Raw genomic sequence first — 24811 nt, 5'->3', positions numbered from 1 at the left:
TCCTCTGCAGGGAAATGTGACCCCCTCCACTGTCCCCCATTGCCAGTGGGATGTGAGAAGAGATAGGTGCATTTCTAGGCTAAGTCTTTCAAAAGCTGGATGCAGGGAGGGGCCTCAGGGCTGGTGGAGTAAAACCACCTGCCTCTGTCTCAAGCAGGTAAGGCCTGTTATTCAGACTGTGGGAGTCCTTCAAAAAGCAGCAATACACAGCCTCACTTCCTAAGCCTGGACACGTGAGGACCACCCCTCTGCAGCCCAGAACCCACTGCAGGTGACCTGATTGGGTCACTATTCCAGAACAGCCCAGTCTGCACCCAGGCTGGACATGGACCTGTCAGCTGACTGCCTGCTCCTGGTCGGTGTCCCCCACACAGCCACTGCCTGGTGGGTACCCCTCCACTTAGCTTCTCCCTCCTCAAGAACCACGCACCACAGGGACAATCTTAGTGCCATTTATTGGCCCCCCGCACCTCTCTACCGCCACACCCAGGCCACGGAATAGAGACGACCTCGATCTCCCAGGTGCGCACTTGGAACCAGGGCTGGTTCTGCAACCGCACTCCTGCGCCTCCAGACCCAGGGCAGGTAGGAAGAGCTCAGGCAAGAAAAAAGGATGGGACCCACGGGAAGGGAAAAAATAACGGTGGGCAGGGTCGGGTGGGCACGATTAAAATTAAATTCTAAAAGGAAAAAGGACACCCCGCTCTCTTCCTTCTCTGGGCACCCCCTAACCGGAAGGGCCCGACTGCTTCCCAGTCCTCGCCACCTCCAACGGTGGAGAAAGAGAAAGCGGGGACGTTCTTTCGCTCGTGGGTTCAGCTGTCTCTTGGTCTCCAGTTCGCATCGTCTATCTCGGGCTCGGCTGAAAACCGAGAAGGGGTAGGCCGGGCAGAGGGGCAGGGTGCGGGAAGGGCTGGAGGCAAGGTGAGCACCCCCAGCGCCCTTCCCCGAGGCAGCCGCACCGCGCGGACCTGTGGCCGCGAGGGAGGTCGTCACCCGGCCATGGCCCCCTAAGTCCGTTTCTCCCGTTCTCGGGGTCCTGCGCCGTCGCTCCTGCCGAGCCCGAGGGGCCCTGCCCCCCCCGGGCCCCCCCGCCCCTACCGGGCCTCCCCGCCGCGGCACTCGCTGCACAGGCCGCCGGCCGCCTCGTCCTCGTCGTCCCCGTCGTCCCCGCCGGCCCGGTAGTAGCTCTGTCCGCAGCGGCTGCAGACCGAGGGCGCTCCCACAGCGTGGACCTTCTTGTGTCTGCGGAGCGCCGCGCCCTGAACGAAGCCCTCGCCGCACTCCACGCAGATGTGCGCCGGCTCCTCGCCGCCCGCCGCCCCCAGCCCGTCCCCATGCTGCGCGCGCTGGTGCGCCAGGAGCCCGGCTGCGTGCCCAAAGCCCTGCCCACACTCCACGCACACGTATGGCTTGGGGACCGGCGCGCGCCGCGAGCGGGGCCCAGGTGCCTTGGCCCCAGCGCTCGCCACGGCTGCGGCCACCGCAGCCCCCTCGCCTGGTGCGCCCACCACAATGATGCCGTCGCCGTCGCCCACCGGGATGGCGATCTCGCCGTCCGCCGCCGCCGCCTCTTCCGGCGCCTTGGCCCGGCGCACGCTAGCCGCCAGCACCTTGGCTGCCACGCCGGGGCCAGACAGCTCTGGGTGCAGCCGCAGATGGCGCGCTAGGCTCTTGGGCTGGCTGAAGCCGCGGCCGCAGCGTGGGCACACGAAGGGCTTGAGGCCGCTGTGAGAGCGCCGGTGCTTGGCCAGGCTCTTGCTCTGCGTGAAGCTGCGGCCGCAGTCGGGGCAGGCGTAGGGCTTCTCCCCCGTGTGGATGCGCTGGTGCTGCATGAGGTTGGAGCTCCAGCTGAAGCGCTTGCCGCACTCGGAGCATGCATAGGGCTTCTCGCCGGTGTGGATGCGCCGGTGCTGCACTAGGTGCGAGCTCTGCGAGAAGGTCTTGCCGCAGTCAGCGCAGGCGTTGGGCCGCTCGCCCGTGTGCGTGCGCTGGTGCCGAGTCAGCTTGGACCAGTGGCTGAAGCTCTTGCCACACTCGTTGCAAATATAGGGGGCGGGGGGCCGCGGCCGGGGCGGGGGGCCCGCCGGGGGTGCCGACTGAGGCGGGGACAGCTTGGTCGGGGGCCAGCTGGGGACGTCATCGTCATCCATGATGAGGATGTCCACTACAAGGCAAGAAGGTGGGAGGGGACAGGTGTCAGAGAGGCCACAGCTCCAAATAGGGCCCGTCCATGGATCTCAGGCCCTAGGTTGGGCCAGGGGCTTCCACCCAGCTCTCCAACCTGCCTGTGTGTGTGCCTTCGCAGGCTCCTGACAAGGTCCACAGCTGGGACAAGACAGTGCGCTGCTCTGCATGGACCTGGCCCTTGGAGATGTCCAACTGGTCACCTTACCCGCCCTATTTCCTCAAAGTCCATCACTCCCTGGCATTTCACAAAACAGTCAACTGTTCACTACTCATCCTGCAGACTTCTCCCCACATGGGACAATGCCTGGGACACAGTAGGGACACCAGGCAGGGGCAAGGGCTTCCGGGGAGAACTCGCTGAGAGGGAGAAGTCCGCAGGGCCAGTAGGCAGCAGCATCTCGAAGGTGTACAAGTCTGGGAGTGATGATGTCCTATTTGGGCTCTGGGACACAATCCTGGCCACAGGGTGGAGTAGGGAGAGAAAGGGGACAGGACTGGTTAACAGGGCTGCAGGCTAGCATGGGAGTCATGGCCCCATTAACCGGGAGGGCACCCCCACAAATAACGTAGCCTCTATCACAGCCATCCTCACACTGGTCCCTGGTTTTATGGGTCCTGTCTGCCCAATGGGGCCCTGGTCTTGCCATCTGCAAACTGAGGACACCCCCAGTGACTGGCTGCCTAAAGAGACCTATCACGCACTTGCACCCCGCCTGGCCCTGCACTGTCCTGGGACAAACAAGCCCACCTCTTACTCAGCCATGCAGCCTGGACCCTGGTCTGTGCATTCCTGCCACAACCCCTGCTCTCCCAGGAAGCCTGGGCCCAGAGTCTGAGGGCACAGCGCCTCGACCTCTAGCCCTGCACTTTGGCCCTGCCCCAGCCCTGCTCCCAGGAGCTCCCCTCAGGTTTCTTCTCAGCCTAAATCCCAAATCTCTAGCAATGCTCCCTGGCTCCCTCCTCACGAGACCTTAAGCTCCACGTGGGCTGCAGGGGTTCCTGTGTTTCAACACCACACACAGCAGGGCACAAAGCACCAACACTGTCCCGAGACAATGTGGGTGAACATGTGAGGACTGTGATGTACAGAGGGCACTGGTATCACAGACATGTGGCCGCTGGTTTGTCCCCATGCAACTGTATTTTCGGCACATGGGGGGTCATCTTCACACCTGAGGTATGTCATCATCAGCATGGCCCAAGGGAGATGAGTCTGACAAATGGTTGCCGTTTTGTGAGGGGTCTGCAGAGGTCAAGGGATTCCCCATCCCAGCTCAGATGCGGTGTCCCAGGTGACCTTGGAGGATTCCAAAGCACACTGGATCACAAAGATGAACTGACATCGGCCACCCAGGGGGTGTTTTCCAAGACATCAGTAGACATTTCTTGTGAGGAGAGCTCCATCCTCAGAATCAGGACGTCTTTTGTTTATTCACTTTTTGGATCGCTTCTTTCTGAACACCTGTATCTGAGGCCCCAAGATGGGCCTGGATGTGCCCGCCCCACCCCCCAACTTCTCCAGACTGGACCAGAAGGGGCCTGGTGGCAGCAGGCCCAGAACCACCACCCAGCCCTGGACCCCGGGTCTGCCGTCCTTGCTGCTGACCCCCTCAGTGGTACCCGGTAGCCTCTGCCCAACATCTTGACCCCTCAGGCTGTGGTGACAATTCCTGCCTGGAAGAGCCTACATAGCACGTGGGCCACTGCTCACAGCATCCGCTCAGGGAATGTGGACACTCACTCCACCAGTGTTCCCATGCGGGGGAAAATGACATGCCTGAGGCTTCCCAAACGCCCTGGGTATACCGATCTCATCAAGAGGAAACTCTGCCTTAGTCCCTCTCAGTCTTGGTCACTGAACAGGGCAGCACGGTGCCACAGTAGCGTCACTGCAGGTAACAGCCAGCAGTGGGCCGACTCCATTTAGTGGGAGCAGAAAACGCTGCACATGCTCCATGCATGAGGACTGTCCTGCAAACTTCTACTCAGTCTCATGTGAACACACGGCTGGCTGGGATGTGACCATGTGAATGACTTCGGGCCTCAATGACAGCAAGAGGAACACACGTTGGAGTTCCAGGGCCAGTGCACCAGAACAGAGAGGGCCGGGGCCTGCTCCAGATGATGGACAGTGTCCACTCTGCCATGTCTCTCAAGGTACCTTCTTGTCATCAAGGTGGGATGGTTCAAAATTCTGGGAACGGAGGGCTGAAAACTTCAGACACCTTATACTGGCATCCACCAGGCCCACGTCCTTGACCACGGTCTCCAAGAATGCCGAAACTGCGAAGCCACTGGTCTTGAGGAAGGAGCCTTGGGCCAAAAAAGGCTCTGGCCTGGGGAGAGGGTACCCACAGCTCATGAGTGGCTGGCCGCTTCCAAGGAAGGACAACAGGCCCTGGGTTCAGCGTCCATCACAATGGCTACAGAAGCTACCAACGCTCTCCTGAGGCCCCGCAGAACCTTTCTCTATGTGGGGGCGCTGCTGGGGCCTGCGCAGTCAGTCCCCTTTCTTCCTGGCCAGAAAGGCCCAAGCAGGTTGGGGGGTAAACTTGGTGACACCAAGGCCACCTCCCTGTCATGTGTCCTGATATGACCAGTGAGACACACGCTGGGGGCTGAGGGAGGGAGATGCGAAAAGCAGGCCCTGCCCCCTCCCTAGGCCCTTCCTGTCCTCCCGCTTCTGGTTGCTTCCTAGGAGGGAGGTAGAGGGAGGTGGTGGGAGGTGGAGGCAGCTGGGGCACCACCTCAGGATGGCAGAGGCCAACAGGGCCTGGACCAGTGTGGTTCATGGAGAGACAGCTGACTTAACCACACAGAACCACCCACCTCCAGCAGCTACCCAGCCATCCAATATCCGTTTGGTTGAAGCCACTATTCAGTGGGTTCTTTGGGCAGCTGAGAGGATCCCTGCAGGTCCAACACACTGCCTCATCTCCTTCCTCAAGCTCCCTGTGGGGCCACTGGCCTCTGCATCCTGTCACATGTCCCCTCCAGCAGGCAGCCCCTCCCTCAGTGAGGCCTGCGCTGACCCCACCAGATGGGCCTCCCCAGAGAGGGGGTCTTTGCTGGAATCCCCTTTGTGACACTGAGTAAGTTTGGGCTCCCACATCTGTGCTAGGGACACTGTGCCAGATGGCTGCAGGCCAGGTGAGCAGTACAGGGCATGGGCACCACTGCAGGCGAGCCAGGACCATGCCTCCAATTAAAGCGGCTCATACTGGCAGCTGTGGATAAGAGTGGACGACACGGATAGATGCAGGGACAGCAGGGAGGTCAGTGCCACTGGTGATCCGAGTTTCAGACATCAACTGGAGCCTGGCAGGTGAACTAGCCTTACTTGAAATCTATTTTGAGATGAGATGCACAGGGTGGCGTGGCTCAGGCTGCGCAGGCCAGCGCAGGAGGCTCCAGATGGTGTCCCAGGCCTCGCGCCAGGGTGCACAAGGGTTGTCCTGCTGCAGCTATGAGTCTGGGCTGGGCACCTGCCTACCTTCTTCTCCAGGCTATAGCCTACACCTGGTCTGACACAGAAACTTGGCACCTGGAAGGGCGTCTGTGCCCTACTGGCAGTCCCTCAGCTCCGCTCCACCCACTAGGGCTCAGAGCACTGCCTCCTCTTCTCCACAAGCCGTCTTCCCTCCTTCCATTTGTCCAGTCCTCCCTGCGGGGCCACCAAGAGCCGCACACAATGACCCAAATGTCTTTAGCCAGGGATGCGGCAGCGGTGGAGGGGCCAGGCTGCTCCCTGTGTTGGGATGGGAGCCCAGCCTGTCCACTGCACATGCCCCTTCCAGGTGTCTGCCCTGACCCAAGACACCATGCCCCTCATGACAGGCCAGAGGAAAACTTCCGGAAACAGACCAGGGAGCTATACTGGGCCAAGCTCTGCTGCTTCCCAGGGATATCAGCCCAGCATTGTGTCATCACAGGAGCCTCAAATGTGGCAGGCCCGGGACAAAGGGACAGACGTACAGCACCTGGAGGCATCTAGGCCACATGGCTTACCAGCTAAGGAGACGTGCAAGGTGGTGGCACCTCAGCACAGGTTTCCATCAGACTCTCAGTGGGGGACAACAGGTTGAGTACGGGGCTGGACAAGGGGGACAACCCACCTGTGCTTTTTACGTGTTTTATAAAGACAATGACTTGATGACATAAAAAATTTACTGCAAGGCAAACATATGTTTTGGAGACAATTTTGGAGATTGTAACACAGACTAGATACTAGACGATATTAAGCAGAAACATTTTGTTAGGTATACATTTTGTAGTTGTATTTTTTTTGAGTCCTTATCTGTTGGAGAATTATGAGTGAAATGATACAATGTCTGATTTTCTTTAAAATCCTACAGGAAAAAAAAAACCCCACAGAACTAGGGGCACAAATGGTGAAATAAGACTGGCCAAGTGCTGCCAACTGCTGAAGCTGGGAAGGCTGGAAACGGAGTTCTTACACCATTTAATTTATGTTTGAAATTTCCATAATAAACCAGAGTTCCAAGTTAATTTTAAAAGACAACAAAGCCAAGGTCCTATGACAGGAAGGAGGAGAGTACAACTCCTGGGACAAAATTGGGAAGGATGGGTGGTGGGTGCTCACCGCTGGGGGTGGGGAGAGTCTGTGCCAGCACTCAGTCCTAAGTCCCCTGGCCTCCCTGCCACCAGGGTCACCTGGCCCTGCTGTTGGGAAGCTGCTCTTCACTCTCCCTTGGTGGATCTTAGAATCACAAGCCACCCAACTTTCTCCAGGGCCTCATTGCCTTTGTCTGGGATAACACAGGGGTGGCAAACTCAGTGCCTGTCTTGTGAATGAAGTTTTATTGGTACATGGTCAGGCCCGTTCCTTTCCTGACCATCAATGGCTGCTTTGAATGGCAAGGACCTCTGGCCTGCAAAGCCGACAATATTCCACTCTGGCCCTTCACGATAAGAAACACTGAAGACAGTGCCAGCATGATGCCAGCATGAAGACGCATCAACAGCACAAAAAAAGTCCACACTTTATTTCTCGGGTACCCTGCGTAAAAGCTCTAGAAATAGGCAGCACAGCTGCTGAGGGATGAGTTCTATTGGGCTTTATTCAAGAGAATATACTGTCCGCGCTCAAAGACTTTCTATGAAAGCCCAGATGCCCAGCTTCCCCGACAGCCAGCCCAGCCCCCTCTGTGGTCCTGTCATTCCCACATGTCTTGGCTCATCGCACCCCGTTGCATCCCAGCCTGCTAGATTTGGTTTTGACACCCCTGGTCTAAAGCGTCTCCTGCCTGGGAGAATCAAGAGACCACCTAGAACGGGGCAGGGCCTCTGCCCAGGATGCTGGGAGCAGGAGCTGGGCCATGAGACACAGGAAACAGGGGCACCCTCAACAAAGTGGCCCCTTGGGCCCCCAGGGACATGCAGCTGGAAGGAAACTTGGAGACTCCCCAGCCCTGGAGGCAGCAAGGCCAAGGCCAAGCTCAAGCTAGCAGTGACCAGAGCCTCTGGAGGAAGGATAGGCAGTCCCAGAGCCACAGGAGGGGAGGCAAAAGGAGCCAAGGGAGGACACGGTCAGATGAGGACCACCCGAGGCCATCTCACCTGGGTTCTCATGACTGGCCATCTGCTGGTCTTCGGAATCCAGTGGCCCCGGAGACCAGGCCTCTTCCCGCAGCTCCATGTGTGGGTCCCTGTTAGAAGGGGATGGGACGAAAGGACAGAGTTTATAGGAGGCCCAACAAACGTAAGGACTGGGAGGGTGGGCATGTGGTGGCCCGATCACCACCACCCTGCAGTGCCCAGCTCAGCCCGCAGACAGATGGCGCAGGGCAGCAGTTTCCTGAGGGATGGTGGAAGGATGGCCCTCTTCCCCCACTGGACAGAGGACCAGCCCAAAACACAACCATGGGGGTTGGGGGGATGGCTCACAGGCTGCAGCCACTGTGCAGGGGCTGCGCCCAAAAGCACCAATCCACCTCAGGGACAGCCCACTGTCCAACATGTGTGAGGACCCCACAGCATGCAGGCCTGGCCCTTTTGTGCACCCTCACATCCCAAGTCTTGCAGTACCAGGAGCACCACTGCGACCAGCAGAGACCAGTCCCACCTCACAGCTCACGGCACAAAAGGAAGGTTAGGGAGGCCTGGGAGGGTCTCTGAAAAGGTGGCGCCCCAGCGACGGCCTGAGAAGTGTAAGGGCAGGGACACTGGCAGACCCCAGCCGGCCATATGGCCAGCTGAGGCCACATGTGGGCAGACTCTCCTGAAATGCAGGGTCCTCTGAGGTAGGCACCATCACACTTGCTTTACAGATGGGGAAACTGGGGCTCAGAGACGCAGCAAGGACCCCTGGAAAATAGCAACCGGGCAGGGCAGCTGGGTCACTCAGCTCGGGTGGTGCCAGGACATGAGGGCACTGTCCTGCTCAGCCGCTCAGCTCACAACCTGTAGAGCAAGGGATGCGCCTGCCTGCAGCTCTCTCCCTCTGGGCTTGCAGGGGCTCTGCCCTCAGAGAAGCTTCCCAGTCCCCCACCCTCACCCCGAGTCCCCTGGGGACCTGCTCAGTGTCTGGCACCTGTAACATGGTTGGCCAGGGCAGTGAACCTGCACAGTCCAGGTGACACAGGCACAATCGCAAGGTGGCCCCTGCCTGATGACCCCACTCCTGCAGCTCAACTGAAGGGAAAATCCAAACCTAAAAAAATGCTTCCTGCAGTTAAAAAAAAAAAAAAAGTTCATCACAGCAAGAATGAGAGCAGGGAAAACTGAAAAGACGACGTCAGCACCGTGGAGGAACATGAAAGGACATCAAGTGGACACGGCCCAAGGGTGTCACAGTCTCAGAAACAACAGCCAGTGGCCGCCCCTGGATAACAAAAAAAGTGACTGTAACTTTTTTATCTTCATTTTCCTAATTTTTTTTTTATGATAATAGATAACCACTTCTATAGTAAGGGAAAAAAGACCACAAGTTGACTTTTTTTTTGAAGGCCACAAAGACTACACATCACAATGGGACAATCGCAGGGTGTGGAAACCAGGGCAGCAGCTCTGTGGAATACCAGCTTGGCGGTTTCTTAGATGAGAGGCGGTTAGCAGGTGACCCAGTGATGCCACTTGAGTCGTGCACCCAAAATAAAACACACGTCCACACAAAACGCACACGAATTTTCTCAGCAGTGTCACTCATAGCAGGAAAATCAGAGACAACTCAAAGGCTCTGTGAAAGGGGCCAGTCACAAAGGGCCACACAGAGAGGATCAGAGAGAGATAAGAGACTGTCAGGGGCACGGCTGAGGGGCTGCTCCTGGGCAGTATGTTTGTGTGTGTGACCGCTCCTAGGTGTTTTGGAGTAATGAAAGCATCTGAAACCAGACGGTGGTGAATAAATTTGTGAATACATTAACCACCAAGCTGTATACTATAATTAAAGAGATGAATTTTACAGTGTGTTGTGTGTCAAATTAAAAAGTAAATAGACTAAAATGCTGTATAGAGTCCTGTGATGACACTGAAAAAAGCCAAGCGCCATGGAGGAAGAGACTGCTCCTCTGCCTTCGTCTCTGTCCAAACTTGTCTGCCAGGTGGTTAGCCTGCTCCTCTGGACAACTGGTGTGTAAAGTCATAGCAGATGGGTTGTCCCATTTGAGCCTGAAGCTGCAGGCTCAGCTTCCTGCAGGGAGGGCATGGCCAGCCCAGCAAACCCGGGGCTCTGGGAAGTCCTGGGCCAGGCAGCAGGAGGGCTCTGTCCCACTGCCCATGCACATGCCAAAGCACCCCCATGGGTCAGCAGGTGCTCGCAGCAGCCAGGAGCCCCACTGCCCAGGAGACATCAGAGGGGGAACCAACAAAGAAACACACATGCCTGCACGCATACACATGCACATATACACACACTTTCCACGGTGGGAAGAGCCAGGAAGACTGAGGGGAGAATGCGGCAGTAGGGCTGGTCTTGAGAGGACATCAGGCCACTTTGCCATGTTATCTTGAGCTCAGGGCACCAACAGGTATGGCAGGGCACACCACTCCCTCTCTTGCTGAAGCAGATGAAACCCCTGCGTGAAGGTGCCTAACCCCCTTCCCCCACACAGGGTAGCAATGGGCTTGATTCAGACACGAGGGTCGAGGGAGGGAAAGATCCCGTTCAACGGTCTCTCCTCCTCTAGTGCCCCGGGTGCGACAACCACCTGCCACTGTCACTTGCTGTGCGAGCAGGCAGGCCTGGTCACTTCTGTGAGTCCTCGTGTCTGCAGACACACAGCTTTTAGACTTCTCTAATCAGCTTCTCAGTCCCTGCCAGGAGCCCTGAGCCAACACAGGAGACGGGACATCCCCACACACAGTGTGCATGCGTCTGAGTCCGCATGCGAGGCCCACCCACTGAACCTGCCCAACAGCTAGAACGCTTCTGCCTGCATACTCTAATGCCTTGCACACACGCCAGCCTCTGCATACAGGGACCTGGTGGGCACTGCAGGGCCCTCCCAAGTGTCGAAGAGGGAGTCCAGCAGCCTGACTCAGGTCCTTCCTCCCCGGCTCATATACACATGGCCGCTGAGGCCCGTGGTGCCCCAGGGTCTCAGAGCCCAGGTTGTAGCCCCTCTCACCTAGGGGCTGAGTGCAGACAGGACACCAGGGTTGTGGCTTGTGCAGCCCCGACACGGGTTGCAGGCCTGCAGCTCCCTACAGGGCAAGATCCCCAGAGCCCTGGAGCAGGCCTGGGCCATTCCAGATGTAGTGTCAGAAAACCTGTGCAGCTGAGAGTGGGTCCTACCCTGAGACCTCCCCAGACCTCCCCACCCCGCTCTTCCACTTCTCAGCTGACAGCTCAAAAGCCCCACCGCAGTGCTGACTGCCATACAGCCATGTCCTCACCCTGCTGGACCCCACTCTCTGCGCACCCAGATCCGAGCTCTTGAATGATCCAATTAGTGTGCAGCCGAAAAGGCCCAGCAGTGGTCATGCTGCAGACAAATTACTGTTATCAGATCCCACCCGCCTCCTCTGGACCCCTCAGCACCCCTGCTCTTTCTTCTGCAGCCAGCTCCTAATCCTCCCGCAGCCAGCGGCAACCCCACTTCCAGGTCCTACCCAAGAGAAATGAAAACACACGGCCACACAAAAACTTGTACACACGTCGCACAGACACATAAAGCACAACAGCCAAAAGGTGGAGCCGCCAAATGCCCACCAGCAGACACACTGAGGCACAAACTGTAATAGCCACACGCTGAAGGCGCCTCACCAGAGGAAGGAAGCAGTGAGGCTGTGTCACGGGTGGGCGTGGATGTCACTATCAGTGAACAAGCCAAGGAAAGACCACGTAGTGTGGTCCACCTGCACAAAGGGTCCAGGACAGCAAGTCCAGAGAGAACATAACTTACAGTCCCCAGGGTGGGACTGGGTACAGTTGCTTTTCGGGATCACGGAAATGTCCTAAGAGCAGCGCACTGACAGTCACACCTGCCTGTGGACACACTGACACCATGAAGTACATCCATGCCAGTGGACTGAGCAGTTGGGGGCCTACATCTCTATTATGCCGCTGGCTGCTTAAGGAAAGCTTTGTCCCTACCTAAGCCACCCACTGCACATGCCTGCTGCACTGAGGCCAAAATCCAAACCCTGCCCCTGGCCCCTCACCCCTACTGACCACTGCCTACCTCCTCTAGAAAGCCTCACCACAGTCCTCCGCCTGCCTGGGCTGCTGGCCTTTCAAGGGTCCACTCAAATGTCACCTCCCTGGCAACCCAGACCACCCCACACCACATGGCAGGGCCAACTTCCTTCCCGGCACCCCCACCGTCCAGAAGTCTTCCTCATTTCCTCCCTCAGGGGCTGGTCTGCCCACACAAGCTCCCTGCAGGCTGGCAAGCTGGAGCTCACAACCTGCTGACTCAACAGAGACCACCTGGGCCCCCGATCCCTCTTCAGCCCAGCTGGTGCCGCCAACAGCCAGACCCTCCCCCGAGTAGTCCCACAGGGTTGCTGACAAAAGCCCTCCACCCTCCTGGCCAGCCCCTCTCTCCTTCCCCTTTCTGTGAGCAGCTTCCCCTCAGTCCAGGCCTGACCCATCCTGCCCTAGCTCCACCTTTTGCAGGCCCTCACCTGTGGTCTCTGCCACTCCATGGGGATCTCACATACTCCATTTCAGAGGGGAGCCCTCTTTGGAACTTTTTCTGTTTCTCCCAGGATAGCTGGTCTGCTTAGATCCCCCACCCCGACTAGAGTCACCTGATAGCAGTGTCTCCCTAGGCCGTGCCCTGCGTCTCACTCAGCTCCCCATGTGTTTAGACAGAGCTGTGCCCAGAAGTCCCTTGGGGCCGCAGTCGTTCCCCCCACACACACACCAGGACCACTGCAGCAGCTCCCCACCTAGTCTCCCAGGACCCCCTCTCACTTCCAGTCACCCTCCCCACATCCTCAGATCAGCACCCCTACTCCCATCTTCTAGCCTCCTCAGCCCAGAAAACAAGCAAAGCCAGGGTAGACATGTGTGGCCCCAGTCACCACTCCCCACCTTCTCCGCAAGAGAAAAGTTTCTAGAATTCCTAGCACCCTGACCTACTGTTGAGGCGCTGGCCCCCCTGGGAGTGGCGGGAGCAAAACAGCCACCACCCCTCCACCCCCGACCTGGGCCACAGGCCACCATTATGTTCCCAGCCCTTCTAATGCCTGTGGATGCTCCTGATTCTTAAATGTTGGTAATTGTTTAAATCAGGGGCCCCCAACCCCTGTGCTGCTGATCAGTACCTGTCTATGGCCTGTTAGGAACAGGGCTGCACAGCAGGAGGTGAGCGGCAGGTAAGCGAGTGAAACTTCATCTGTATTTGTAGTCGATCTCCAGCGCTAGCATCACTGCCTCAGCTCTTCATCAGATCATCAGGCATTAGATTCTCACGGGAGCACCAGTCCCTGGTGCCAAAAAGGTTGGGGACCGCTGATTTAAACAAACAAAAATGTTCTTTGGGCCAAAAAAATAAAAAAGATCGAGCTCACTGGCCACCTTACAGCTGTCGCCCCTCAATCGGGCTGATGGGCCGGACCCCTCATTCTCTGGGTGGGTGTGAGTCTCCCACTTCCTGCCACCTCACCCATCTCCTCCCTGTAGGTGTGCTGCAGACCAGGGAAAAGAGCACCTCCGCCAGGAAGCCTTCTAGACTTCTCCCTCCCTCAATTCAACTGTCCTCTCAAGTAGCAGAATGCATTTGTCAAGCAGAGTTACATCAAAGATCCCAGACACAGGGCACTGTGGGCACAGAGTCTTGACCCAAACACCACCCGGGGACGAAGGGCCACCTCTCCCAGGAACTCCACCAGCCACATTACCTTGGGCAAGGCACTTCCCCTCCTCCTCCCCGGTGTCAAGATCAGTGAGACAGTGCATGTGAGGTGCTTAACGAGGAACCAGGTACCCAATAAGTTGCTTGTGCCATTAGGACACTGACCAGGACTGTTAGACCCTGATGCCGGGCCTCAGGCCAGCTCATTAGCCAACCCAACGTCACACAGCCAGAGCAGCAAGACCAGGACAAACTGGGTTGGCCAGACTCCAAGGTGGCCTTTCTCCTCTCACTCCTGCACACTGGCACTTGCTCCCTATAGCCCCCATTATTACAGGTGAGTCCTACAACCTGGTGAGGCCCCCCCATCCCTACCCAAGCTCCAAGAGGACAGGGACTTGCCCCAGCAGAGACACCCACACAGCTGCCCCAAGAACCTATGATGCTTGGACTGACCTGCCCCTGGCCTGGGCGTGAACGCCAGGACCACACCTGACACTTCTCTGGGTCCCCTGCATCACCCACTACAAGGCCACAGGGGAGAAGACAGTGCTCTGTGAACCCACAGGCTGGGCAGACAGAACCAGGAAGCCCCAAGGCTCTGTGTTCCTACAATAGCCCCAACTCCCCCTCCTGCCACCCGCGTCCCAGCCACCTATGAAAATCACACCTGAAATGAAAGGTTGGGTCTCAGAGTCCCCAGAGCCAGCCAGCAGCCCTGTGCCCCATCAGATGAGCCCAGGGACCCCAGCCCAATGACTGATGCCTAAGAGGCCTAAGAACAGCCTCTGTCTTCCCAGACCCCAGCCTTGGCCAAGAGAAACAAGTCACCAGAGACGGCAGCATTAAGGTAAATGTCCAAATTCTAGAATCACATGCCGAACCCTTGCTTAGACACTGCTGTGGGATCTGGGGCTCATTCCCATCTCCCTAAAATGGGAGTGCCACCTCCACCCCAGGGCGTCCAGGGCTTAGGAGAGTGAGTGCAAGGGCACAGGGCAAGCACCTGCCGAGTACTCAGCACATGTAGTTACATCTGCAGTGAGCCTCCACCAGGAGGTTAGGGCCACAGCTGACCTCTGGAGGCCTCAGGCAAAACTGAGAAGGAACAAGCCAAATTAGGGGCTGTGAGATGCATCTGAGCACAGGTATCCTGAAAGCTGAGTGCTCAGCAGTGACAACCAATGATCCCAGGCAGCCAAGCAGTCGCTAGAGGCCATAGCCAGACCTTTGCCATTGCCTGCCCAGAGCTCGCCACTGTCCTCCCTGGAGTCCAGAGTCCTCTTGGCCAATTCCTCTCTGTCCTTTGAGACTCAGGACATGCCACTACACCCAGACATCCTTCCATGACCTATAGCTCTTACAACTCTTGGGGGCTATCCTGCAACCCCATCCCTCTGCCTGGTGCTTCTGTGTGTGTATCTCCCCACAGGCCTGTGAATTGCTCCAGGAAAGGAAATGCCACCCAGCATCACCCAATCTGTATCTGGCCCAGGGAAATCTCAAGAAATGTGTGCCAACTGACCCTCCTCTCCTACCCCACAGCAGGGAACTGTATCCATGTGCCCAGCACTGGACAAGGCTGATTCAGTGAGTGGTGGACTGCACTCTTCACCTGAGGGGACAAAGAGGACACCGAGCATGGGAAAGGGGAGCTAACAGGTCCAAGGTCATGGTGCTAGAGGAGAGAGACTGAGGGAGGCCTAGGAACACCTGTCTCCTGAGCCCTTTCCACACACTGTACACATCCCTTCCTGGTTCTGAAAGGAAAGCACCACAAGCCTTCCTACCAAGCTCAACACTGGCATCTCACTCATTTTACCCAGTGGAATCCAAAGTTAAAGCCACTATCTAAAGTCACAACAGTATGAGCAGTGGAGCTGAGGTTCGAATCCAGATCTGGGTGATCCCAGAGCTCTCAGCTAACAGGCAGTAGTGCCATTTGTGGGCCAGGCACTGTCATTCTTCAGCTCCACAAGGGTGGGGGTGAGGGTTAGGCCTGGAAGGCTTCCAGAAGGAAAAGGGCAAAGACATGAGCTAACACAAGGAGGAACCTGATCTGAATGTACTCTGGGGCTGAGGGCCGAGGGGCCGCAGTAGTGGCAGCAGGCAAGCGCCAGCTGCATTTAGCAAAGAGGCTTACAGTCTTAGGGAGGACGTAAGCCAGGATCAACAGCAACTGTGCTTCCGCGAGCCAGGACAGACCTGCCTCCCAGCTGGATCCTCTGCAGTTGCCCAACTAGGGACCTGGCACCAGGAAACAGGAAAACACCGGCCAAGTCACTCCCTCCCTAACTCTGACTGTCCTCTGGACTGGCCAGATGGGCGCCCTCCCTGAGCTCTCACAGCCCCTGGCCCTCTCCATGCCGGTCCTGGTCCCGGCGGAAGCCGTTTCCGAATGCGCGTCTATGCTACTGCTCCAGACCCCCATCTTTGGTGCCCAGTACTGGGAGAGCCTAGTCCACACTCGCTGCCTGCTCTGGCGCCTGTGGGTCACCTTTCTGTCTATCACGCCATCCTGAGCATGCAGGACCTCACGGGTCCGAAGGGCACTCATCTCCACGAACTGGGATGTTCCCCTTTGTCGCAGGGAGTGAAGGGGGTGGGGTACAAGGGCGCGGTTTGGCGCCTGGGAGGCCTCGGGGGTAGCCAGCGGGCCCGGTCCCCGTTTTCGTCCTGAACCGTGGGGCACCCGAGGCCTGACCTTGGCCCAGTTGCTTTCCCCTGGGCGCACGCGTTTCCTGCCCCTGTCCGCCCGGGCGAATGAATGAGCCTCTGCCGCTGGAATGCCGGTAATTACCGCCTGGATCAAAGAGCGCACGCGGCCCGCCCGGGGCAGCAACGGGCCCGCTGTTTTGTAAAGGGGAGGGAGTGAGGGGCAGGCTGGGCCTTGGACAGGCCCCCCGGGGCCGCCGCTTCCGGTCAGGCGGACTCGGCCCGAGTGGTCCCTTCCCCCACCGGAGCCTCAACTTCCCCCAGGAGTTGCCACCACTTCCGGCCACGACCGGCGGGGGAGGCCGGGGAACTCAGCGGCCCCACCCCGAACCGAGCCCCAGGACCGAGCCTCATGCGGGGCGTACGCGCGCTCCCCGCCGCGCACGCGCTCGTCCGCGGCCCCGGCGCGCCCCCACCTGCCCCGCCCAGCCCAGCGTTGCGGGCCGCGCGCCCTCACGCCCCCCCAGCGGCGCGCACGCGCACTCACCACCCAGTCGCGCTAGCCGCCCGCCTCCCCGCCCGCCCCCCATGCGCAGCCCGGCTCCCGAGTCGCGCCCCCAGCCCCGGGCGCACGCCCCCCGTCCCCGCGCCCTCCCCTCACCTCCTCGGTCCCGGGGCCACCGCGCCGCACTCCTCCTCCTCTCGCCTCCCTCGCCGATGGTGGCAGCGGCGGCAGCGGCGACTCAGACCCTGGGGTCAGGGGGACGGGCGCCCAGGCCGGAAGTGACCTTCCTGGCCGCTTCCGCCCGCGCCGCTCCCCCCTCCGCTTTCCACCCCCACTCCGGCCGCCACCCCGTCCTCGCCGCTCTAGGAAAGCGAGCCCACGACCCCCCTAGCCGCGGCCCCCTGCTCTATGGTGCGAGCGGGTGGGCGTCCAGGGAGCCACTTCCGGGCACGTCTAGGACGCGGGTCCTCCGCCCGCGCTCTATGGCACCACGCGCCGAGGGGCAGCAGTTCCGCCCCCTCCCCGGACCGGAGGCGCGGGCCCGACCCGTTAGGCGGAAACTTCCGGTGTCTGGGGAGGTGCCCTCCTCCCCTCGGGGCTCGGGCCCTCGCGCCTGCGCAGCCCTCTCCCCTCTCCGGTCGCGGGCTGGAGCTGTGCAGATAGTGGCGCAGGCCGCTCGTGCCACCCGGGTCCTCCAGCCGTCTCTATTGCTGTAACCCGTTCCCTGCCGACGCTCCCCACAGTGGCTGGCGCCTGCGCTGGAGGGCTCAGTCCTTTGCGACTCCGCACCTTGCGTTACCGGACAGAGAGCGTGCTGGCCTCCGGCGCCGGCCCAAGTCCGTGTGTTTCCCCCTTTCTAAAGTAACAAAACCTTGTGTGCCTCAGGGGGCTTTTCACGCATGAGGTCCTATTAACGACCTATAATCGAGTCCCAGTTTGCAGATAAGGGACAGAGTTCGGGGCGCTCGCAGAATTTCACATGCCTAGTGTGCAAGGCCTGGTCTCGAACCTGTGGAATCTGGCTCCCAGTTTTAACCGTGGCTGGTCACACTGCCTCCCAGGATAGAATATCTGATCACAGCCGCGTTGTTGCAGTCACCAAGGTTGAGATTTGGAAAGAGTAGGTATACAGTTCATTCGTTGAATAACACCTTTTACAGCCTCGATTTAGCGAGATAATCTGCGTAAATTTGCTTAATTCCACTCCAGGCTCACAGTAAGCTCTCAGTGAAAACGGTGGTTATTAGTATTAATTAGTAGTAGTATTTCTACTGCTGTGGGTGCTAGAGTATACCCTAAATTCTAGAGTATGGAGAGTATACCCTAAATTTTCAGTGCAGTCATCAATCATAAGATGTGCATTGTTGATTTAACATCTTTCAGTAGAGAAAGTAAAGCAAGACTGTACTAAGGGGTACATGTAAATAGCAAGATGTGTTGTCTGGCCTTCAGAAATATCACAAAGGTAAATGTTTCAATACATCTGAGAACAGAGGGAAAGCGCTATGACAATGAACACATTATTATTATGGGTGTGAAGTTTACACCACGAAACTTGTTTATGAAAAACGTCACTTATCTGTGCTCCTCTGAATCCGATCATTTACGTGTCTGCAGTGGCCCAAAGGTGAGAAGGGACAGCTTCGTCCTCATTCCTGTGCCCCACTCCCAGCTGGCCAAAGCGAGAACCTAAAGGTGAGATCTGGAGCAGATCACAATGTTGGAAGCTGTGTATTGAAGACAGTGGATCAATAAGCTGCAAGGAGCAAGACAGACCCGACGTAGTACATGAGAAATGACTTTCTGATTTAAGCCATGGGTCTTTCAGAGCCTCTCTTCAGCCAAACCAAAGTTGGGACATTTCCCAAACATAGAATGGGGCTGCAGCAGAGATGGCCAACTCTCCACCAAAACCTGCTCTTCCCTTCCAAAGGGTGGAATTACTCACGGGGCACTGCCCCCAATTAGGGTCAGCGTTGACCAGTCCTCCTGGTATCCGAGTGTGACCTTGTGATTGGTTCTCACCAGCGATGAACCTGGAAGGGGACCCCCACCAGAAGGTAACTTGATCTTGGACTTTCAGGCTTCGGAACTGTGAGCAATAAATCTCTGTTGTTTACAATCCACTCATTTGGTGGTATTTTTTTATAGCAGCGCAAACAGACTAAGACATGGCTTTCATTGTTCTGGAAGCTTCCCCTATGCTAGCTAATACAGGGTTTTCAAACGCTAGGTAGTAAAAGCAATGACAAGACTCCCCTTCAGAAATTCGTTAGCATCTAGATGTAATTGAAAGTCATGGAACCAAATTAGATCACAGGGAAAAGAGAGTGACCTGACTGAGTTCTGGGACCCCTAAGCCTCCTGAGGTTTGGATGTCCAGCTCTTCCCTTAAGACCCCTTCCAGAAAAATCCCCATTTGGGCCTCAGCTAATTCCACTCAGGTTTCAGTCATCTGTAACCAAAGAACCCCGGGTCGCCCACAGTGCGTTGAATGAAGACGGGTTGGAGGAGGTGATGTGTGAGTCGCTGGTGTGGCTATGCTCACAGGAATCACAGTGCAGGGGACAAGGAACAGCTAGAGCCCTTACAACCCTCTCAAACGGTCCTCTTATGACATCTCATCTACGGTAGGCAGATGGCAGATGGAGAGTCTGCAGCTGTTGAAATGCAAATACTAAGAAGTCCCCCGAAACACAGACACACACACACACACACACACACACACACGCAATCACAAAATCGCACTTTTCACATTATCATGATAGTAACCATCTCTTGAGTTTTCTTTCTTTCTTTCCTTCTTTCTTTTTGTTATGGTGACATCAGTTAACGAAATCCAGTAAGTTTCAGATGTAATCATCTCTTGAGTTTTCATCACAGGCTGGACACAGTGCTGAGTGCTTTACTTCAGTTAACATCTCCCCATGCCCCAGGAGCCTTGAGGATGCAGAGTCCCAGGCCCCACTCCTAGCCACCAAGTCAGAATCTGCATTTTCACCCAATCCTCAAAAGTACTTCTTGACCTCGAGAAAGTTTGAGATGTGCTGATGCCAGAAAGCTCCAGGACAATCCACTAAATTTGAATTCCCAACAAACAATGAATAATTTTATTTTTAATGTGAGAACATCCTGATGCTCAACCAAAAGAATTACTTGTTTATTTGGAATACAGGTGGAACTGTGCATCCTGTGTTTTTATTTACTAAATCTGGCAATCCTGGGTAGCGGACACCGTGGGTTGTTCTGTAACCCCATCCACCCTCGTCTCTTCGCTGACTTCCCCAGATTTCTATGCCTCCTTCATGCATCCCAATTGCTGAGGAGTGCATGGAAGGGAGGGGACAACTCTATTCCTGGGTTTTAAGAAGCAGGAGTAACACCTGTCTTAGAGTCAAGCCAGTCAAGGTAAAATAATACCCACGGTCTCTATCTTTGGGTAGGATGTGACCCAATTGGCGCTGATGTGATAGAGAAGGATTTTGAGTGCTGTTCTGGTAAACAAGCTCACTCTGCCTCTCTTTCTAGATGGCAGGATATAGGGTATGATGCTTGGAATGGTGGCATTCATTTTTCCACCATGAGAGATACCAGCCAGAGGACAGACCCACACCACAGGAAGCAGAATGAAGAGTAGGAAAGAAGACAGGCCCTTGGTGACACTTTTGAACAACTGAATCAAATCCACGATGGAGCTGTCCCTTTCTCAGAGCTTTTGTGCTGACCAACAAATCCTCTCTTGAATTTGAGCAAGTGGAGATGAGTTTCCCAGGGCCTGTAACTGAGTGCATCCCAACGAATACGGATAGGGGCTATCATTGCTCCCTTTTCATGCAGGAGGAAACTGGTGATGGAGTAGGGGGGCTTACATGCCCAAAACCTTGTTAGTTCCAGGCCATGCTGATAGCCACTCCCCTGGTCACCCAAATGAGGAAGCTCCTTACTCATGGAGACACCTAAGACTCTCACGTGTTCGAGGCATCTTCAGACTCACAACGTTGCTTGAAAGAAGCCAGGGAGACTCTTGTCCGAGTTTCATACAAAAAAAAAACCTGAGACTCAGAGAGGTTGAGTAATATGCTCAAAGCCACACAACAAGTGGTGGAGCTGGGATTTGAACACAGCCCAAAAAGAGCTTTCTAACACCCCATTATGACCAACCTACTCCTGTCCAAAACTCTCTGATCAAGGAGGAAGTCAGAGCTGCTCAGCCCAGCCTCAAGACCTTTCATCAGACCCACTGTTCCAGACTCGGATCTCAGAGCCCCCGCCACCGACCCCCTAGGTAACACTAGGCTATGGCCATGGGGAACTACGGGAAGTCTCCCAGCTGTGCTGCCAGCTCTTCTCTGGTAGGTGTTTGCTCCAGCTGTCCTCTCCACCTGCCACCCTCTCTCATTTCCTCTAACTAATTCCCACTTGTTCTTCATGACTCAAGCAGGTTGGGTAAACCCCCGTGCTCCCACCCCCTTCCTGTGCCACCCCCGCTATAATGACGGCCCCTCTTGTCCTGAACTCACAGTAAGCAAGGGCAATGCTGAGACTGGAACCCTGAAAGTCTTGTCACTGTTCGAGGCTTCCTTGAAGGTCTCCCCACACACTTCAGATGCCAGTGCAAGCCTAGGGTCTTACCTGTGCTTCTGGCCAACTGGCTATAGATTGGAGGTTCCAACCACCTGTCCTTGGGATCAGTGAATTTGCTGGAATGGCTCAAAGAATTCAAGAAAATCTGTTTACTCACTAGACGGTTGATTTATTTCAAAGGCTATTACAGAGTATGGTTGAGGTACAGAAGGAAGGAGCTTCTATCCTCGTGGAGCTTGGGGCCCAGCATGGTGGCACCTGGAAGTGCTCTGGTTCCCCAAAATGGAGAAGCCTGCAGAAAAATGGTGCTGTCCTGGGTTTTTATGGCAGCTCCCATTACAAGTCATATTTGACTAAGTCATTGGCCATTGGTAACGAATTCAACCTCCAACCCTGATGGAATTTAATGGTTAGTTCTCCTGACAACTAGCCCCCACCCAAAACCACCTCATTATCATAACAAAAGACACCTTTGTCCCTCTCCACACTTAGGAAATTCCGAGGGTTTTCAGAGCTGTGGGCTAGGAACCCTGAATGAAGACCAGCTACCTTCTAAGTCACCATCCCAAGAGTTAATAATAATAACTACCTGTTCACTTATATGATCTTATTTTATCCTTGCACGAATCCCGTGAAACAGGTGCTAGACATGGAAGACAGATGTAGATATACATGTGAGTATTCACTTTTGTCTTAGTCTATTCAGGCAGCTATAACAAGATCCCACCAGACCGGGTGGCTTATAAACAACAGAAATGTATGGTTCCCAGTTCTGGAGCCTGGAAGCCTAGGATCAAGGAGCCAGCACGGTCGCTTTCATATGGGGCTTCTCTCCTGGTTCATGGCTGGCTTCTCACTGCATCCTAATGTGGTGGACGCAGGTAAACTATCTATCTCTCTGAAGCCTCTTTCATCAGGGCACTAATCTCATTCATGACCTGATCACCTCCCCAAGCCCCACGCCCTAACACAATTAATTCCGTGGGGCATTAGGATTTCACCATGAATTATTTGGGGAGAGGACACAAACTTTCAGACCTCGCGAAAGGAAATATGAAAGCATGAACACGCATTTCTTCTTAAGCATGAAATGCTCATCTCACTAGAATGCTTTCCTAAGGACAAGTGTTAAAGAATAAAAATCCCCAAATGAGATTGAATTGGCTACACGTTGCACTTTCTGTTCCTCAAAACTCTTCTCACCCAAGGAGAGGATTACCAAAAATGAAATAAAAAACAAAATTAAGAAACAAGAGATAAAAACCTTCAAAGACTTCTTTAACTATAAAGCTAACTTAATAAGCTTCTAATAAACTTAATTTTTCAAATACATTATGATCCTCATTATTTAATGAGAAAAATATATGATCCCTTTAGGGATCAGCTCATGTCAAGAAAAACCTGCTTTGGCAATTACAAATGTCATGAGAAAATTGAAGAGAGGTCAGGTCTTAAGTGGTGTTGGTCGTGTAAACAAACTGTAAAACTGGTTACACGTTTTCTTTCAGGTGGTGGATTGTTCTCAGAGCTATAAAAGTTTCAGCATGAACTCCTAGTGTTGTGAAGGGATGGGAGTGCTTTTCTTGTTGTTGCTGCAGGGCTTCAATAAATGCTTATTTATCTGGGGTGGTTTTTCCTGACATTATCATAGGGATGTAAGATGCTTGGGTTGCTGCTTCCACATCTGACCTCACATCTCCCTAGCCCTCCAAAGGGGCCACTGGAGAGGTGGGGCCCAGTCTTTACAATGGGGCACTCCCTGAACTCAGGTTGGAATTCTCTCTCCCTCTCTCCCTCTCTCTCTGCTGAACAATGTGGTGGAAACAGAGCCTTTGAACCCCTGTGAGCCTCTGTGGAAAAACACCACACCTCACATGAGGTCCTCAGTATTCCAGAATAAGTGGCCTTGGGAAAAGGCCATGTCACACAGTGACCTGTAGTTCATGTTTATACAAGAAAGTCATTTTAAGGTTTGGTTGGGATTCTCTCTTGACAAAAGAACTGGAAGTTGTTGGTAGAAAATAGTCGGTTCTCATTATATGTGGATTCCATATCTGCGAGTTTGCCTACTTTTAAAATTTGTTACCCCCAGATTAATGCTTGGAAGGAACCAACCGTACCGACACCCTGAACTTGGACGTCTAGTCTCCAGAACTGTGAGACAATAGAGCTCTACCTGACTCTTTCCTGTTGCAGGCCATGCTCACTGTCTGTGCATCCAGGGGAGAGGGTCCTCTGGCCAGCGGAAGATCTGCTACATAGGCTGGCCTGAGACCTGCAGGAGGGAGACCAGGCCCCACTCCTGCTGCTGGTGGTATAACCTGGTCTGGCCCCACCTCTCTCTCTCTCTCCTCATACCACTTGGGGAAGGTGCACTAACCTTGCTGAGTTTCACCTGTCCCAACTGTAAACCTATAAACCAGGCTGATGCTTTGATCTGCTCTGCCATCTCCCGGGGTGAGTGTGAGGGTGAAATAACATAGCAAGTAGTGAGAGCCCATCATTAAGCAATTCATTAACAATTTCATTATTCATTCTCAAGTATTTCCTGAGGCCTGACTAAGATGACTCACACTCAGATCCAGCAGCCCTGGAAGCCCTCCTTGTGTGGTGCAGACTGCAGGGACACGCCAGCCACTCATTCCCGGACTGTCACCTCTCACCCTCACCTGCTCATCCATCATCCATTAATCCAATAAATATCACCTGAGCCTACAGGTGCCACAGGCTGGAGACCCAGAGATAACCCAGATCCTCACCTGCCCTAGCGGGTCTGCCTGCTTGAAAGCTCCACACAAAGAGAAACGTTAATTATTATTTAAGGTTATAATTATAGCGGTGTTACAAAGGAGCCAACAAGCTTTGGTGAGGTCTGGGCTAACCTTGCTGCCAAAGGAATTCTAACCCCCAGGCTTGGGAAGCAGGATGGGAATCACTTTCCCTCAATCCTTGTTTACTCATTAACCCGCAGGCCCCAAGCTCAGAGCTGGCAGCAGCTGGGCTTCTGGTATGGAGTTGGACACCTAAAAATAGTCCAGGCACAAGACAGAGAGAAAATGGGTACTGCACAAGCTCAGATGTGGCACTTGGTCCAGGCTTATTGGGGTGGGAATGGTCTGGGAAAGCTCCCTGGACCCTGGAGGAGGCAGTGTCTGAACTGGTTCCTGAGGGATGAACCATGTTGCCAAGTGAAGAGATGGAGAGAGAACATCCAGGGGGTCATTCCTTCATTCCACTCCTCACTAATATTCTTGGTGCACTTGAACTCCAGACACAGAGCGCTGGTGTGTGGACACTGCACAAACCTGAATGGATACTTAATTTGTGGCACCCAGAGCAGAAGAAAAATGCAGAAATGTTGACAAAAGAAAAACAAAAAAGTGTTAAGAATGTCAAGATGGCCACAGGAGAGCATTAAATTCAGTGTGGGACCCTGTGCAACTGTCCAGGCTGCAGCCCCATGAACCTGCCCTGGATATGTGTGGACTTTTGTCACTTCTGGTTTCAATTTGACTTGAAAGCCTTGAGGGGACTTTTTACTCCTTGTAAAGGGAAGTCTGGAGGTGGGGCACTCCAGGGTGGGTGGGTTAATTCTGCAGCTCATCTGTGCCAG

General features: G+C 55.2%; 1 protein-coding gene and 1 long non-coding RNA gene across 5 annotated transcripts; one reads left to right on the top strand and one right to left on the bottom strand.

The window, feature by feature from the left end:
• Window positions 1-951: 951 nt before the first annotated feature.
• ZNF787 (zinc finger protein 787) lies at window positions 952-17007 on the bottom strand. 4 transcript variants are annotated; one of them, XM_039880642.1, is made up of 3 exons: window positions 16771-17007; window positions 7771-7859; window positions 952-2167 (listed from the first exon to the last, which is right to left on the bottom strand). In XM_039880642.1, exons 2-3 carry the CDS (start codon window positions 7847-7849, stop codon window positions 1098-1100), a joined length of 1149 nt encoding a protein of 382 aa, XP_039736576.1. In that variant the 5' UTR covers window positions 7850-7859; window positions 16771-17007; the 3' UTR covers window positions 952-1097. The 4 variants fall into 4 exon arrangements, with proteins under 4 accessions (XP_039736576.1, XP_039736578.1, XP_039736577.1 ...); XM_039880644.1 differs by lacking the exon at window positions 16771-17007 and adding an exon at window positions 12925-12975; XM_039880643.1 differs by lacking the exon at window positions 16771-17007 and adding an exon at window positions 8462-8878.
• A 147-nt stretch (window positions 17008-17154) lies between these two features.
• Window positions 17155-18736, top strand: LOC120617055 (uncharacterized). The gene is made up of 2 exons (XR_005656764.1): window positions 17155-17475; window positions 18232-18736. It is a non-coding gene; the product is annotated as an uncharacterized LOC120617055 (long non-coding RNA).
• The last annotated feature ends 6075 nt before the right edge of the window (window positions 18737-24811 follow it).

The sequence above is a fragment of the Pteropus medius genome, unplaced genomic scaffold, assembly GCF_902729225.1.
Source record: "Pteropus medius unplaced genomic scaffold, Ma_sr-lr_union100, whole genome shotgun sequence".
Taxonomy (NCBI): domain Eukaryota; kingdom Metazoa; phylum Chordata; class Mammalia; order Chiroptera; family Pteropodidae; genus Pteropus; species Pteropus medius.
The sequence above is the reverse complement of the archived record's forward strand: the minus strand, read 5'-3'. Positions and strand labels throughout refer to the sequence as shown.